The sequence below is a fragment of the Macrosteles quadrilineatus genome, unplaced genomic scaffold, assembly GCF_028750875.1.
Source record: "Macrosteles quadrilineatus isolate MER2022 unplaced genomic scaffold, UCM_ALF_1.0 Scaffold_2__2_contigs__length_208266976, whole genome shotgun sequence".
Lineage (NCBI taxonomy): Eukaryota > Metazoa > Arthropoda > Insecta > Hemiptera > Cicadellidae > Macrosteles > Macrosteles quadrilineatus.
In genome coordinates, this window is record NW_026542595.1 from 208,174,570 (window position 1) to 208,192,185 (window position 17,616).

The 17,616-nt window shown below is 36.1% G+C and overlaps 1 protein-coding gene and 1 long non-coding RNA gene across 3 annotated transcripts in view; both read right to left on the reverse strand.

Moving 5' to 3' along the window:
• LOC128986393 (E3 ubiquitin-protein ligase rnf8-like) overlaps positions 1–5,360 on the reverse strand; it is a 29,493-nt gene extending 24,133 nt beyond the window's left edge. Inside the window, exon 1 of one of the 2 annotated variants that reach the window (XM_054406746.1) lies at positions 4,784–5,360. In XM_054406746.1, the coding sequence (XP_054262721.1) occupies positions 4,784–4,879 (96 nt within the window). In that variant the 5' untranslated portion in view covers positions 4,880–5,360. The remainder of the gene's footprint in view (positions 1–4,783) is intronic. The other variant, XM_054406747.1, reaches the window with a different exon arrangement.
• Positions 5,361–9,751: 4,391 nt separating this feature from the next.
• Positions 9,752–14,440, reverse strand: LOC128987711 (uncharacterized). The gene is made up of 3 exons (XR_008490270.1): positions 14,325–14,440; positions 11,758–11,929; positions 9,752–9,886 (listed from the first exon to the last, which is right to left on the reverse strand). It is a non-coding gene; the product is annotated as an uncharacterized LOC128987711 (long non-coding RNA).
• Positions 14,441–17,616: the final 3,176 nt, after the last annotated feature.

The following is a 17,616-nucleotide window of genomic DNA, read 5'->3' on the forward strand; positions in this document are numbered from 1 at the left end:
GAAAACATTATTTTTGTCGTAAAATAAAATAAGTTATTCAAAGCTGTATGTATTTATTATACTTTGTGATATAACAATAAATGGTATAAATATTCATATACAGGGTGAGTTTTAATTGTCCCCCCCCTCAAACTTTTTCTACATTTTTTTCAAATATCAATCCCAGACCACTTCCAAACATTGTTGGGTAGGAATTACTTCATTTTGACAAGGTGGTCATTTCCGGCCACCATCTTGGATTCGCCATATTGGATGCGAAATATTTTTTTCAAATCTAGAGGTGGGGTTGTGACCCATCTTTCGAACTAGATTTTTACCCTAATTACAATGCTACAAACTGTTTTTAAAAATCTCAATCCATTCCAAAGTTATGAGGGCTTTTTATAACTTTATTTTTAGCCCATTTTAACATTGTGCATTTACAAACTAAGACCATAATCTCAAAATAGTGCTAGATAAAGATAAGTATACACCACCAGTCATTGTTGACATATTTTCACTTGGTTATGAGGGATGTAATTTTTTCAACCGCCATCTTGGATCCGCCATTTTGAAATGTCATCAATTATTTTAAATACAATCATTTTGAATTACTTTTTTAAGCTTAACTCAATGCCACAATCTATATTTTGTTATAAAGTTTTCTTTATGAAATACCTACCTAATGCATTTTTTTTTTTTTTTTTTAAATGTCAATATTTCAAAATCAAAATGAAAAACAGATCGTGGAATTTATTTCGGCTTAAAAAAGTAATCTGAAATGATGGGTCACAACACCCCCTTTATATTTAAAATAATTTATCACATTTCAAAATGGCGGATCAAAGATGGCGGCCAAAAAATTACATCCGTCATAACCAAGTGAAAATAGGTCAACAATGACTGGTGGTGTTACTTATCTTTATCTAGCACTATTTTGAGATTATGGTCTTAGTTTGTAAATGCACAATGTTAAAATGGGCTAAAAATAAAGCTATAAAAACCCCTCACAACTTTGGAATGGATCTAGAGTTTTAAAAACGGTTTGTGGCATTGTAATCATGGTAAAAATTTAGTTCGAAATAATGAGTTACATTTGTACCCCGCCTTTACATTTGAAAAAAATATTTTGCATCCAATATGGCGAATCCAAGATGGCGGCCGGAAATGACCACCTTGTCAAAATGAAGTAATTCCTACCCAACAATGTTTGGAAGTGGTCTGGATTGATATTTGAAAAAATGTAGAAAAAAGTTGGGGGGGGGGGACAATTAAAACTCACCCTGTATATTTCTGAACAAGACTATAAACCTATGTAGGCCTATATAGAAATAATGAATAATAAAGGTTCCATAAGCATTTTAGACGGGAGACAGCAAGTAGCCGGTCAAGGTCAATTGACAAGGCGCTTGTCTTGAGTGTTTTTATCACTAAAAAGCAAGCGACATTTCATAATCACACATTTTACCACAAATAGGCTACTTATCATTTACCCATAATTTACTAGTAAATCTTTGTGTTTTATTGTTACAAAATGTGTTGTTTTGTTTAATGAGTGGATGTGATAGGAATTATTATTATCTATGTTATTACGGGCCATACTACCATTACCCATAATAACATGGATAAAAATTATATCACATCACTCAAGAAAATAATAAAACAACACATTTGTAAAAATATTCACAAATAAAATATGTATTTACAGCTTGAACGCAAGACTCACGAGACGTGAACGCCGCACAACATTAATGGCGACTGTCACCAAAGAAACGGTAATTTAATTTATGCTGTGTCAATATCAACTGTGTACAGTAATTAAATTGTGGGATTTTATTTCTGGTTACAGATCAATATAAATTACATCACGCTTACACAGTCCTTTATTGATTTATTAGTTAGGGCCTATTGCCTAAATTAAATTTTTTGTCATTTCAAATGTATTATGATTTCTAAATATTGTTTCACAAATTGTCTGATATTATAATCATGTGATTCTTGAGGAAAATAATCTCCAGAACAAAATCTTACGATTTGAACCAACTACAACCGGTTTCATGCAAGATTATCGGCGCTACGATTTATTGAACATGAGTTATGAATTGACGCGGCAGACTCAAAATCTTCTCGCGCCTAAATTTTTATTCAATTTGTAGGTAACAACATAACATAAAATGTATCTGTTAATGCTATAAGATTTGTTTAGGCCTATATATGAAAATGAAAGTTTGGAATCTTATCTTTCGAATGGTATCAAAATTATTTGGTTTTGGTATCATTTTAAATGAGTTATAACATTAAGTATAAAACACTAGGAATACTAGTGTTATATAGTCAATGGTTATAAACTGTTTAAAAGAAAGTGACACTATCTGACGATTTTTGTCATGGCAGAGGATACGCGTCCGGTAACTGGACGTGGATTACGTTTAGGCGTCCCACAGTTACTGTCATAACCTAACCTAACTACCTAACCAAACTTGCTGATAATGAAAATGCCCCTGCCGCAGCAAACCAGCCGACTTGTAGAATTTTCATTTGTCTGAATTAATTTTCAATTAAATCTTATTTAAACATTAGGTTTATCAAGTAACTTAAGTTTGCCGATACAAGGAAACTAATAAAGTGTGTTTTTTAGTAAAATATTAATAGCTTAGTATAAAATAAATATAATACATCTATATAACCTAACCTAACTACCTAACCAAACTTGCTGATAATGAAAATACCCCCACCGCAGCAAACCTGCAGACTAAGCGAATTGCAACTTGTCTGATTACATTATTACTAAAATATCTCCATGAATAAGACACATTTAAGTTAGGGCCTATTCCCAATTTAAATAGCCTAACATTAGATTTAACGAGTGCTTAGGTTTGCTGCAACGGGGAAGGTAAAAAGTGTTTTTGACCATACGTCAATAGTAAGTATAGGATGAAATTAATAAATTTGCCAAATCGTATCAACATATACCGTAGGCCTATCCATAGCCTCAACTAAATAATGTCAACTAAAACAATTCTCATTTTCTCCATCAAGAATAAGATGGACATTTTTAATTACACTATTTTCGAATTTTCTCCGTGAAACCGTTGGGCAATTAATTAATCGTTAGGCATATACAACAGCGCTTCAATATACTAAATTATTTCTTTTTTTAAGCTCTACAAAACTGTTTAAAAAGAAATTGCAATTTTTTTGTATTTAGGGTCAAAAATGGGAAAACAAATTTTTAGGCTACCCTATAAAACCCCGTTCCCATGGTCCGATTATGCTAGTTCGCGAACTCGTTTGAGTAAGTTTACACGTTTTTACCAAATTTCATCAAAATCGGATGGTTATTTTCGTTTGAGTTATCGCGCTAACGGACACATCCTAAATAAATATATACCTACCTATATATATGTGAATTTGAACAGACGGTGTTTTTGGCCTCTAGGGACCTCAAAACAAAAAATATATTGGTCCCGGGTCCAGGTCTTACCATGAGTACTACGGTAATAGCTTAGGCCTATTCCCTATATGGGAAATTCGGTGAAACAAGCAAACTACACATTTTACAATATTGGTTCTCCATAAGAATAACATGGGAATTTTAAATTTAGGTTTTTTTTTTAATTCTCTCCATAAAGTTGTCCAATAACCGTGTAAAATACACTTTGATATACGGTACTTTAAATTATTTGTTTTTTGAGCTCTAACTTATAAGCTTAAAAATGTCAAAAAAGGGTCAAAAAAAGAGAAAAACCAATTTTTACACCTGATCATGCTTGTTCACGAACTCATTCAAGTTCATCCCACCTTACACCTTTAAAACAAATTTAATCAAAATTGGACAAAAATTACTCAAGCTAACTTATCATACATATTTTATATAGGCCTATATATATATACTTAAACATATTTGAACGAATGGCATAGTAGGCCTCTGGGGACATAAAAATGAAAACGCAAGTTAAATCGGTCCCGGGCCAAGGCAGGTCTTACCATGTCACCTACTGTAATAGCTACTTCCCTATAGGGAAATTCTCTAAAATCGAATAAGTTAAAGGTTAAATTCTGTTCATAAAATAAAATTATAAGTAAATGCCTCAAATTCTCACAAAGATGTTTGCCTACCAGTACAGTTAAGAAGAAATGGCATTCTAAGCAAAATCTTTGACAAAAAATTAGGCTAGTGTCACCGATGGAATTTGATCTAGATAACTTACCTCTTGTATAGGCCTAACTTATCAGCGAAGTACTCTATCCACTAACTTACACCACGAACACCAGTGGCTGTACATCGTATTGTTGTGGTAATGGTGTTCCGGGCCCTCACAACCCGGTGACGTCACTGCCGGACGCTTAATCATAAGTTAAGTTAGTTTATGTAAGCCAATATTCAATAGGCCTTTCTTAACTTACCTACCGCTTCCCTACTACTTAGGCCTGTCAATTTTAAATTGGGTGAAAGCTAACTTAGCCTAGGCCTAACAAATAAGCCTAACTTAACTTAGGCCTACAATAGGTATTCATAGGCCTATATAACAAAATCATATGGTAGCTAAATAAGACACACACATATCCTAGAAATTACTTGGTAAATTGTAGGTCCTCTGTAGAACTGATCCCATAATTTACACTAAGTAGACCGAGATAAATCTAACAAGGCCATGTCATCAAGTAGGCCTAGGCATAGCTTAATCAAATCAGTTCAAAATGTTAAGCTAAATGTAAGCTAAACCCTACCTCTATTGAATGTAGGCCTAGTTAGGGATTTAAGTACAGGCCTAGTCTAAATTAAGTTAACCAAAGAACTTACTTCATTTTGGCATAAGTAATGTTTTCCTTGTTTTTTGCTGGTAAGAACTGCTAAAGCAGCCGAGGCAGAGAAAGATTGATTGCTAGTAGAACTCATTTTCAATGGGTCGACTTATTTGCTGATACCCTAGTTGGGAATTCAAAAAATCACGATGAGTAAAACTAAGCCTAGGCCTAGCCTCGTAGGTAGGCCTTTGCCTAAGAAGAATTAGTCTATTAGTGAAGTCCTTGGAGGAAATCGGACAGGCTACAACCAAATCAAATCAAATGATTCCTAACCAAAAGGTCCCAAACATTCAAGTTAACACCATGCACTTTTGTAAAAAATACCTACATTTACATTTACAATTACATTTGGCCTACATTTACAATAATTTAATGTTGATCTAAAATTAAATCACTGCGGTATTGACTAAGACCAACAATCAAACAAATTCTGCGAAATGAACATTTAATGAAAAAAATTAAAGAAAGGCTAGAATGATAACGTTTAAAATGATATTCTTAACTTTTTTTACTGGCCGAATCCCTAATTAATTTGTTTTGTTTTGAAGTTTCGTTTCGATCAGGATCCTACTTCCAACTCCGAAGTCCGAAGTTCGACAATTCCGAGTTCCGACAGTTTTGCTTTGGCTTGCAGCTGGAGCTGTCGAGCTGTCTGTAGAGAAGAAGAAGTGAAGAAGCAGAAGAAGACAGAAGAGTAGGAGACAAAGACCGGACGCTGAGTTTTTATTCCAGGATTAGTTTTGCATATTATGTAATCTTTGGTTTTGCCAACAGTGTTATTTTGAGGCTTCTGATTGGCTGAGATCATTGAGATATAGATTATAACTGGAGTCACTACTCTCTGGTTAAACATTAGAGAAAAACGTGGGGTCTGACTTAGGGGAGGTACAAATGAGGCATTTAGTTCAAAATTCCTCCGTGAACAGCGCTGTAGTAGAGAGCACTTTGGCAATGATGAAGGTTTACTAATCGCAAAAATAGTTCTGTTCATCAAATAAAATTATAAATGCCTAAAATTCAATTTTATTAATTCTTAATTACAAAATTGAACTATCATAACCTAACCGAACTAACCAAACTTGCTGATAAAGAAATAATAGAACAAAAGTTTATAGTAATCGGAAAAAATAATTCTGTTTATAAAATAAAACTATAAATTGCTCAATTAAAATTTTATAATGACTTAATAATAAAATTAAACTGTAATAACCAAACCAAACCAACCAAACTTGCTGAAAATAAAAAAAATCTTGGACAAAAAGTTAATGCCACCGGCGGGATTCGAACCCGGGAGAACAGTATATCAGCCCGGCACGCTAACCATTAGACCACCGAAGCCGACGGCTATCGATCGTTTTGTTACGGTAATGGCGTTCCCTCAGCTAATAAGAAGCCCTCAGCTGTCATCGTAGCCTCTTCTACACCTCCCCTGAGTAAATACCAAAAACGTGCCACTGTTTTTGCTGGTTTGTTTTCGGCGTTTCGTGTTGTTAAGCCCCCCACACACTACCAGACCAGACCTCTAGACCAGACCGTCTGGCTGCAACCAGACCGTCTTGGACGGCTCTACACACTCCCAGACCAGACATTCCAACATTCGTAATTGAGACACCGTGGTGAGAACTCCAACAAATGGATGAATACTGACGCGACGGTCGGTCGTCTGACAGACAGCGCTACACACTCACAGACCAGACAAAAATAGTGGTGGGGGAACCTCAGACCGTCTGTGGTCTGAGGGTTCAACCATCAGACACGCAGACAGTCTGGTCCGAGAAAATCGGTCTGCAGACAGTCCCATACACGGTAAGACAAGTGCCAGACGCCAGACCAGACGGTCTGGTCTGGTAGTGTGTGGGGGGCTTGGTTGGCCGTGTGATCGGTTGGTGGGATGCTGTCAAATTCCAATTCATTCTAACATAACCTTACTATTACTTTGAGGTTAGGCCTACCCGTTATTTCAAGGACTTATATAAAAAACTTATTTAAGACATTGCACGTTAAAACCTGTGCATTTAAAGTTATTTTGAAATATTATAAATTGTTTTTGATAATAAATAAATAGGCTACTAACTTTACCTCTTTTCAAGATATGTGGTGAAAATAGACTAGTCAAGTTTCCTGGTTTAGAGATATTGGTTTAGTCTTGGGTTTACTGTGGCAGGTTTACCTATGGCATTTGATAAAGAACGACCATCGGTTTATGATCTTGATCGTATAATAAATAATTAAACTTATATTGCAATCATAATGTTGACATATTTTTGTTTGCTATCAACAAGACAATAGGTTGACGCCATCTTGATTTTTCCTCTAATTTGACAAATCCCACCAACCGATCACCTTGCCAACTTAACAACACGAAGCTCTGAAACAAAAACATCAAAAACAGTGGTACGTTTTTAAAACACAGAGTGGTTACTCCAGTTATATTATTATAGCTCAGTGGCTGAGATGACCACAACGTACGGCCGTATGTTTTATCTATGGTACAGCTCGTGACACCTAAGCTGGCACTTGGCCTAGCGCGGGCAAAGTAGGCGGGAGGAGGGTGGAGGTAGGGAAAAGACCGGACTGCAAACATTTCCGCTGCCTCGCGGGGTTGACTCCCCTTGCATTGTACTTGAGCGCCTTCATATGGGTCGCGAGGACATTTGATGCAACCCGCATGGCGGGACATAATGTTTTTGAAATAGGTACTAGTAGCGATAGGCCAAGTGCCAGCTTAGATGTCACGAGCTGTACGGCTTGGCTTGGTGCCATCGGCCTCAGTTGTATAGTGGATAGAGTGCCGGGCTGGAAAACTGGATGAGCTGGGTTCAAATCTCAGTGGGGCTCTCGGGAGGCGAGCCTTTCAAGACCGGAAAATGCCGCGCTTCTGCGCATGCGCTAGTAACTGGTGGCGTAGCAGCAGCTATTTCAGAAAGTCACGGTCACTAACCACTAACTAGCGTCGTTGTCGTAGTATTTATCTTGACTGCACTGCAACTGCAACTAGTTCCTCATAATTATTATTCATATCGTTTGTTATTCTTTATGTTATGATCGAGTTATGTCTCAGTTGAAGTTGGGGTTAGTTATTGATAGATTTTGATTGCTGCTGTGTTGCGGAGGTCATTTATCATTGATGATTTTGTGCTCCTTCTTCAATGCGAAAATTCTGAGAAAAACGAGTAATGGAAGACATCAATAACACTGGAGTACTTTGTAGTTTATGTGGAAAAGTTTATTTTTAGTTTATGGACGAGAAGTACAGAAGGATTCCAATTAATGAGCCAGCTATGTTCAACAAGGCAAGGCCAATAGAATAATTTGTTTTATTCACTAGCGCTTTTGAATGGAAACCTAGTTTCTGAAAGCGCTAGTGAATAAAATAAATTATCATGTATTAGCATTTATGGTTAGGTTTATACTCAATGGTATTAGCCTTGTTGAACATTTACATTTAGTTATACATTCCATTATAAGCAAGATGCCAATAATCCTCAAAAAGCTTAGACCATTAAAAATTAAATGAGAATTGGGATCTTCTCTTTTGGAAAACATGTTTGGATACAATTGAAGATAGATAAATAGATGATAACGGTAACGTAGCCCACAGAAGTTACTTAAAATTTATTTTATAAAATAAAGGAGGTGCCAGAGGTTACAGTAAGTAAAGTAACACATACATAAACATAATCTGTAAAATTCTTCATTCAGTTACAGTAATTAAATGGTTTGGAGTTTAGCGCGGGAGAACCGTTCCAGTTTCAAGTAGATTGTTGCAAGGCGAGCGTTTCAGGGCAGGAATTGGACTAGCCTACTGCGCATGCGCCAGAAAGAATCAATTCAGTTGTATTTGGTCTTCAACGAGTCGACTCAGGAGTCATAACTTACTAGTTCAGTTCAGTTTCAGTTCTGTTCTGCTGTTAGCTACCTCCGTTCCGTTCGTTGACGATTGACGACTTGAGTCAGTCATCTCTGTCACCCCCATCATCCGTTGCATTTTAAGTACCTATTCGGTACTTTAATACTAACTATGGGAATGGACTAAAAATTGAGTTTTCCCATTTTTTACCCTAAAAACATTGTTTTTTTGTATTTTTCAAGTTATTTTGTGATATTTGACAAAATTAATAATTTAAACTTAATATGTTCAGAATATATCATGAATATTTCAGAGTACTTTTCCAGAATATTCTGAGAATGTTCTTCAGATTTCTAGGCTATATAAAAATTTTCTTTGAATATTTTTTATGAATGATCTGAGTATATTCAAGGAAATTGCCTGGGATGTTGAGAATGATCTCAAACAATTTAGAAAAATTCCAGGAAATCCTATTATTTTTCATGTTGTATTTAAATGTTATATGGTATATACAAGCGAGTTAACAAATTTTTAGATTTTCTCGAATTTGATGTTGGCAGATATTGATTGCAGTCCATGCCCTGGAATTTGAGTGGAGCAGAATCATTGCAACTATAAAATAAATTGAAATACCATCCAGAGAAAATATAGGAAATAAGGTCAACAATATATTTGGTATCAAATTAAACTTACCAAATTACAAAATAAGAGTTTTTGGAATTGTTTACATACTTCAACCTCCTTTGTTTGAATAATCTTTATGTTAGTCTGGAATTTTCAGATTTTATTTTAGTTCCTTTATACATTTAAACAGACCAATGCATCTGCAACTACGCATGCAACTTAACGATGTACAACTTGGTCAATGGCAATAAACTTTCTTATTCTTATTGCAATACAAAAACACCAATAAATAATAACAATGGTATATAAAAAGCTGTTGTGTTTACTATTTTATATTTTTGAAAGTGCATATTATGCAAATATTGACTACATCAGAACTTATGTTTAGAAACAAAGTAAAAAATAATTAAAAGAAGTATAAAAAAAATTATTACAGCTGGAAATAGTGGCATTGTAAATGATCATTCAATTTTAATAGTTTATGTAGAACATTTATTTTAAAACATATAAAGTAAATCATAAACAGTGGTAATTTATCACAACAGTCTGTACTATCACACCTCACACTAATAACAAAACATTTTTAAGTCTTCAATCAGTTCACCAGCACCTCAATCAATGACTCTGTAACAAAACAACTCTGTTTTAGGTTAATTTAATAAACATGGGCAACACATTCAATGTGAAGCCTACAGCGTAGTTCACACTAGTAAACATATTGTATGTGGTACTATGGGGTTATTGCATGAAGTTTTGGCTGTTATTTTTTTATTCGTGTCACTATAACATAGTAAAATGTACAGTAGCCTACAATAGACTCCCTCTTATCCAGACTCTCGGGACCGAGGTCAGTCCGGATAATGGGTTTTCTCGTTAAACTGACGTCCCACAAACTCATTAAAACTGACCGTTTAAATGCATACTGTATATACAGTATTTGACTAAAATGTAGTAGAGCATAATCACTGTTCTCATATCCTTAACACAAGAACAGTCGTTTCAGTAACGCTTACCTCCCACTTCCTGCCGACCTAGTCCGGTTAAACCGATGTGCTGATAAAAATTGCCCGGTTAAAGGCCTATTTTGCTTGGAGCGATTGCAGTGATAGACGCGTGGCGATAATCGCTCCGCGATAGTAGCCGGGCACTGCTCTGACTGAGTTTGCGTTGTCCTGTTTTGCTTGGAGCGACTATCGCAAGAGTCGCTAGCTACAGTCGCGGACCACTGCCCCGGGGACCAGTCTGAGCGATAATCACGCCGCGACTGATGCGCAGAACCTCAAAACAGTGCAATTCACTCAGTAGGCACATAATAGGGGTTAAATTAACCATAATTTACTTTTTTGTTCACATTAATTTTTCTATTCATTTGCTGTTACGATTCTACTGTTTTGGTTATATTTCATTACACATTAATTTCATTTTCTAAATTAAATTTTAGTAGAAACAGGCGACTTGTTTAAATTTGTTAAGATAATTTACGTCTATTCAAATTTATTAAATATAAAATGCTTGACTGTTCCAAGTTGTTATGTGTTATTTACGTAGTGTGGGCGTTAATACTGTGTCAGTTTTTGTATGAACATTTTTAAAATTTTTATTTAGACTCCAGGTTTTATTTTCCGACATTCATGTACTCTTATTGATATCACTATTTTTTTTTTATTTATATAAATATATTTTTTCATTGATATCACTACAGTTTTCTATTTATGTCCTAGTGATACGTATCCGTCCCTAATCCTACGTATCACTATGTATTTTCAATCGATCGTCCATTGATACTTCCACTAGGGTCGAGTGGAGCCTCGTCTCCTAAATCCTCACCGAGGAGACGCTTTAATGAATTACAATTTGCACTCATGACTTCACCATTGTGAGTGCTGATATTTAACTAACTATGAAAAATCGCTGTGCGATCGAAAATCAATCGCTCTAAGCAAAACGGCCGCCTTGTCAGCTATAGTAGCTGAGTGATAATCGCTGTGCGATTATCGCTACAGTCGCTCCAAGCAAAATAGGCCTTAAGAGATGTAATTTCCACCGAGTGTTGTCTGGTTTAACCGATGTCAGGTTAAAAGGTGTCCAAATAAGAGGGAGTCTACTGTACCTTATCATGGCTATTAAACATAGTAATAATGTTCCCTTATATGCAGCAAGGAAAATCAATTTTACTTAGCCTAAATACAAAGCGAAGAAGACTGATTCTGAAAATTACATTGCACTGCAACAGCAATGTTATGGGGTAAAGTTCGGCAGAGAAACTTTAATGTATTATACTATCCTATCAAATTTTCAGTTTCTATAAATTAATAGGTTTACTGACAATAGCTTCAAATTTATATAAAATATATTGATTAAGAAATAGGCCTGCTTATTAATCTGTTAGCCTATGGTCTTTTTAAAAAGAGGACCACCCGCCAATCTTTTACAGACCATTGCGGCGTTTAGGTTATGTTAGCTTATAGGCCTACCACATAGAAAAAACCACGCACCTGTATGAGTCGTGCATGCAGGACAGCAGGAGAGACAGAGTGGTGGGGAAAGACACCTCGCCCCAACGACTTATCCCCACCACTGCTCCAGGCCCTTCCCCACCATCACCCTTCACTCCTACATGCGCGAGACAGCCATGGTTCTGCGCAGGTTCTTTTGAAAGTGGTAGGCCTATAGTTTATAAACAAACAAGGTATCATTAACAAAACGTTTAGCTTTTTTCTATAAGCTAAGTTACTCATGAAAAGACACGACTAGGTATAATTTGGCGCTTTTGACAATCAGTTTTGATAGAAAACTGTACAACACTAACCCAACCCAATGATGATACTATTGGAACAATTTGTAGGCTATTTATTTAGGTGTTATCTGGTTTTTATTAACATAAACTAAGTTAAACCAAACTGAACTAACCTTGTTTAACCACCACAGCACAGTGTGAAAGTCTATTTGAAAAGAGTCTATGGCTTTAAATATTCATATCACGATACAGTAACTTTAATACTCAAAACAAAAATCGGAATTTATATCGCAGGGAATAATATAAAGTACTATTTGTATAACGAACTGATATTTCACCCAATATATATTGAAGGTACTGATATTGCAGGTTGTCTAAAGGACTTTACTGCAGTTCTTAATAGCCTACATTGTTTATAGTAAAACATTCTAGCATAAAATGAAGACTGTAAATGTATTGTTATTTGTTTCATCAAAATTACCCCAACTAAAGAATAAATTGTAGGCCTAGTTATTTTGATCTTTATAATAATATGACCATAACAACCTGTAGGCCTATAATGATTTTTACATCACTAAGTAGAGGACAGATTGTTTATTCCTAAAAGTAGGTAACGGGACAACAGTTTTTGGCCGCTACAAATAACTAGCCTACAATTTAATCGTTTATAAAACTTAACGTATATTTTCCTGTCGTTGGAGTTTCAAAGCATGTTTCTCATGGCCATGTTACTCTAAATAACTTCAAACAAACCGCTATTTAAATTAAACAAACGATGTTTTAATATTCTGACTATTACAACAGCGCGAGAAAATGCCTCTTTCAAAAGGTTACAGCATTCTTATTAAGTTAGAGACTATATGTGTGTATGAGTAGCAAGTATAATCATAGACCAAAAGAATTATATACAGACTACCAGCCGTGCTGCGGTTGCCATGGTTACCATAGGTTCCGGCGCACACCGCTGTAGTTTACGTAGCGTGTACGCCGTAACTACCGTGGTGCTCCAAGCGGTGTGCGCCAGAACCTATGGTAACCGCAGCACAGCTGACGGTCTATATTTAATTCTTTTTGTCTATGGTATAATGTAAAGAATGGGTACTTTCCTGTTAAAGGGAACATTTATTATATGTAGATAATTTCTTTTCGAATATCAAAATTTTATTTTTCTGTCCGTTAAACAGCCATTCTCCATTCCTTTTCTGTTATTAAACGGAATTTTGAAACGGTAACATGGCCTATACAGCAAGTTTGGTTAGTTATGTTATAACTTAGGTTAGATTAGCTTAGTTTGATTTTATAATCCAATAAAATAGGCTATTTAATGTTTGCCTAAACAAGGTTCGGCCTACTTCTAAATTAGTAGATAATTTAAATGTGTTTGAAGATAACAGAAGGAATAAGTTATGAATCATGAAGTAAAACAAAAATATTGATAAGCTTATATCGAAAAGAAATCATCGATAATAATGAATGTTCCCTTTAACAGGAAACTGCCAAAGAGTGAGAGACCCAATATACCTTTACCTTTACCGGTTCTTCATCGTTGCCCAGCCATAGCTGGATAGATTGCGTTAAATGAAAAAATTAAAACCAATAGTATTATAATATAGTAACCTAATAGGGTACTATAGTGTAGGCCTGTCTATCGATAGCGGAACCTAGCCTTGCCCTACGCCAGGGTAATGCAAAGCCTAGCCAAGGCCTAAGTTATTTAAATGTTAGTTAGTTAGCCTACACATTTAATTGGCTAAGGACCATATTTAGTCTACGGCATAGACTTTTTTCCAAACAGATAATGGTTTACAGGCTATAGGTTTAAATGTGTCAACCTAAAGATTAGTAGGCCTTTATACAACTCACCCAAGGGTTTCTAATAATACGAAAGTTACACCGCTTGGTAACTTATTTTTAAGTGCCTTTTACCACACAGCCTAGACAGTTATATAATTATAAGATTTGTCCTTTTGCAATGTTTATGGGAAATGTCGGTACTGTAGTCCTAACTGTGTGACCCTACAGGGGTACAACAGTTTCTTAACTGGGCTACGCTAATATCGATTGGAACTATCGAATTGAAATCTTGATTAATAATCGATATCTTAAAATATTATGTCTATTATAAAATTAATCTGTCATAACCTAACCTAACTTGTTGATGGTGAAAAAATCGCAGTTTACTAATCGAATCGATAGTTTCAATCGTTATTAGTGTAGCCCAGTTAAGAAACTGTATCCTTGTTTTATTTGGACAACACTTGGAACAAAACACAACAAACACTTTTAAAGACTAGGCCTACAGTATAAAAACTAACTTTAACTTACAAGGGTGCACGGGGATGGCACGGTAGAACGCATAACAATAAACACTCTTTTATACACTTAAATCTTAAATCCGACTTCAAAACATATACGATACTTCGATAAAACCTCAAATTATTAAAAAAAAAAAAAAAAAAAAAAAAAAAACACAGCTTAAAGACTTTGAAAACTACAATCGCTGGGGCACGGCAGGGGCAGACAGATGATGACAGAACGACAGAACGAGAACAGTAAACCACTCTTTTGCTTCAATTGTGTGAGAGTCGTTCATTTGAGATCAGCTCAATTTTACGGTTTGCGCATGCGCAGTAGGCTAGTCCAATTCCTGCCCCGAAACGCTCGCGTTGCAAGAGTTGCAGTGGAGATACTAGTGTGATTTTCTGAAACAGCTGCAGCTGTTACAAGTGTTACGAATAACGCTTACTTGCGCATGCGCAGACGCGCGGCATTTTCCGGTCTTGAAAGGCTCGCCTCGGGAGGGACGATGGCTGGTGTCAGCGTTCGCCGCTAGAACCGCTTGGTTGAAAAATTTAAATTAAGTTAATTTTATAATTTTTAGTTATAATAAAATTAACTTTTTAATTATAAAATGAAACTCTCATTACCTAACCTAACCAACCAAACTTGCTGATAATATAAAAAATATATAAGATAAAAATAAAATGAATGTTGACTTGTAATTTTTAATCATACAATCAATTTTAAAATTTAGTATTATACAATTCAACTGTCATAACCTAACCTAACCAACCAAACTTGCTGATAATATAAAAAGATATAAGATAAATACCCCCGCCGCAGCAAACCTGCAGACTAAGCGAATTTCCATTTGACTGATTGGATTTACACTAAAATGTCTACTTAAAAATATAACATTTATTCTTGATTTAAATAGAATTAGTTTAACAAGTACTTAGGTTTGCTGCATCAGGGAGGGTAAAACTGTTTTTTTTTTGTAAAATGTAAATAGTTAGTAAGAAATAAAAACATTTTCCAAATTTGATCAAAATATGTTCACAAACAAGCAAACTACAACAGTTTAATTATTCTCCATAAGAATAACATGGGAATTTTAAAATTTAAATTTTTTGGAATTTTCTCCGTAACCATTAGGCGCATAACAACGCTTCAATATACTAAATTATTTGTTTTTTTAAGCTCTACAAAATGGTTTGGAAAGAAATTGCTAAATTTTATGTTTTTTGGGTCAAAAATGGGAAAAACCGATTTTTACCCCATAAAACCCCCCGTAAACCCCGTTCCCATGGTCCGATCATGCTGGATCGCGAACTCGTTCGAATAAACGTATGTTTACACGTTTGTACCAAATTTCATCAAAATCGGATCATTTTTGCTCGAGTTATCGTGCTGACGGACACATATATATATATATATATATATATATATATATATGAATTTGAACGGATGGTGTTTTTGGCCTCTAGGGACCTCAAAACGAAAAAAAAAAATCGGTCCCGCGTCCAGGTCTTACCATGAGTACTACGGTAATAGCTTATTCCCTATATGGGAAATTCGCTAAAATCAAATAAAGCAAAATCTTAGACAAAAAGTTTGTGTCCCCCACGGGTTTCGAACTGGAGACCTCCTAAACACTAGTCCGATGCGCTATCTACTAAGCCACGAACGCCGCTGGAATCACAATGTCTCGTTAACGGTAATCGTGTTGCCTCATGAGAAGATAAGGCCGGGCGCACACCAGATGCGGCACGGCACGGCACGGCGCGACGTTTTGCCTTAAGGTGCCTTATGCGACTAGGTTTCTATTATTTCAAATGAGGGTGCCGCACATATCATCGGGCACGGAAAGGCAAGGCAAAACAGCACCGCACGGCGCTTTGTACTGCCTTTTCAATTTTCGTCTTTCGGGCAAAAGGCTTGAGGCAAAACGATGTGCACATGCGCGAGGATCGACACCACGTTCAGCGCAGTGACAGCCCCTGTCAAAAATCAGTGTGCACTTCCTAATATTAGTAATTATGATTTTTTCCGGATCTGCTCTTAGTTCTGCAATGAATGGTTTCAAGTTCCTTTTTTGGTTGATGGGATGCACCCACGATTCTCTGTTAGGGAGATCATCCATTACATTCATTAGGTACCATAATCTATGGCAGCTTATTAAATTGCAGCAGAACATCAAAGGAGCGGAAACTACTCGAAACGTGAACGTTGCTCTTTTGTTCGTTGCTCAAATAAACTATGGCTGCAACGCGTTGTTTTTGGTTGTTGTACACACAGTTGTCTATTTCAGGGGTTTTTATTCATTCAAGTAACAAAAGTGTAACAAAAATTCAAATTCCTCTTCTGCACCTTCTGCATCCATTCTCACAAAATGTGCAGTACAAAGTGTCACAAAATGTACAAACCACCTCACAACACACAGTATCTCACTTTACTGAAACCATGGGATCGACCATGTGGGTGCTCAAGTTGCCTTGCCGTGCCGTCCCGTATGCATCTCAAATCTCCACCGGGCACGGCAAGGCGAGGCAAAGACGTCTCGCCTCACCTTGCCGTGCCGTGCTGTATCAGGTGTGCGGCCGGCCTAGCCACTATAGATATGACGTCACCACACCTTTAGCCATCGTCCCTCCCTTATGCCCATTCCGTTTACATCCCACTATTTTTTGTCTTTGATTTAAAATGGATAAAATGGACAAGGAATGGATCTGGAAAGTTTGAACGTCCTGGGGCCCATTTCATAATAAACTACAAGTTACAACTTGTAACTTGTAATTTCCATTAGATTTGCATTGGGCGATCAGCTGATTCACTAATAATGACAATTTGGTCTCTTTGTCTAAAGCAAGAAGCAAAATAACAAAATTGTTGCTCGTAAAATGTAAACAAAAAAAAAGAAGAAGAAGGTAGCTCCTAATGTTATTCTTATGGGGGAAAATTAAAATGGTTTTTTTAGGATTAAATAGTAATTACTGAACAAATATGCTCCAAAAACGATCCCCGGCATGATATTATACTATAGAATCTTTGTGCAAAACATCAAGTTGATAGATGTAATCGTTCTCGAGTTTTTGTAATCCATAGAGATGCTTTTCGTACCAGTATGAGAATTCACTTCGTTCATTCAATTAGTTTGTACTTTATTATGAAATGGGCCCCTGGAATCGTGACGTCGAGCTTTCGTCATGGAACGTCCTTTGAGCCTTGCGGGAACTCAACCCGTCTGCCTGCACTGCAGTCAGTTCCAGCACGGCCGCCTCCCAGTTGTCAGTTCAGTTTTAGGTTTTAGTTGAGTTCAATGAGTTCTCTCTCAGTT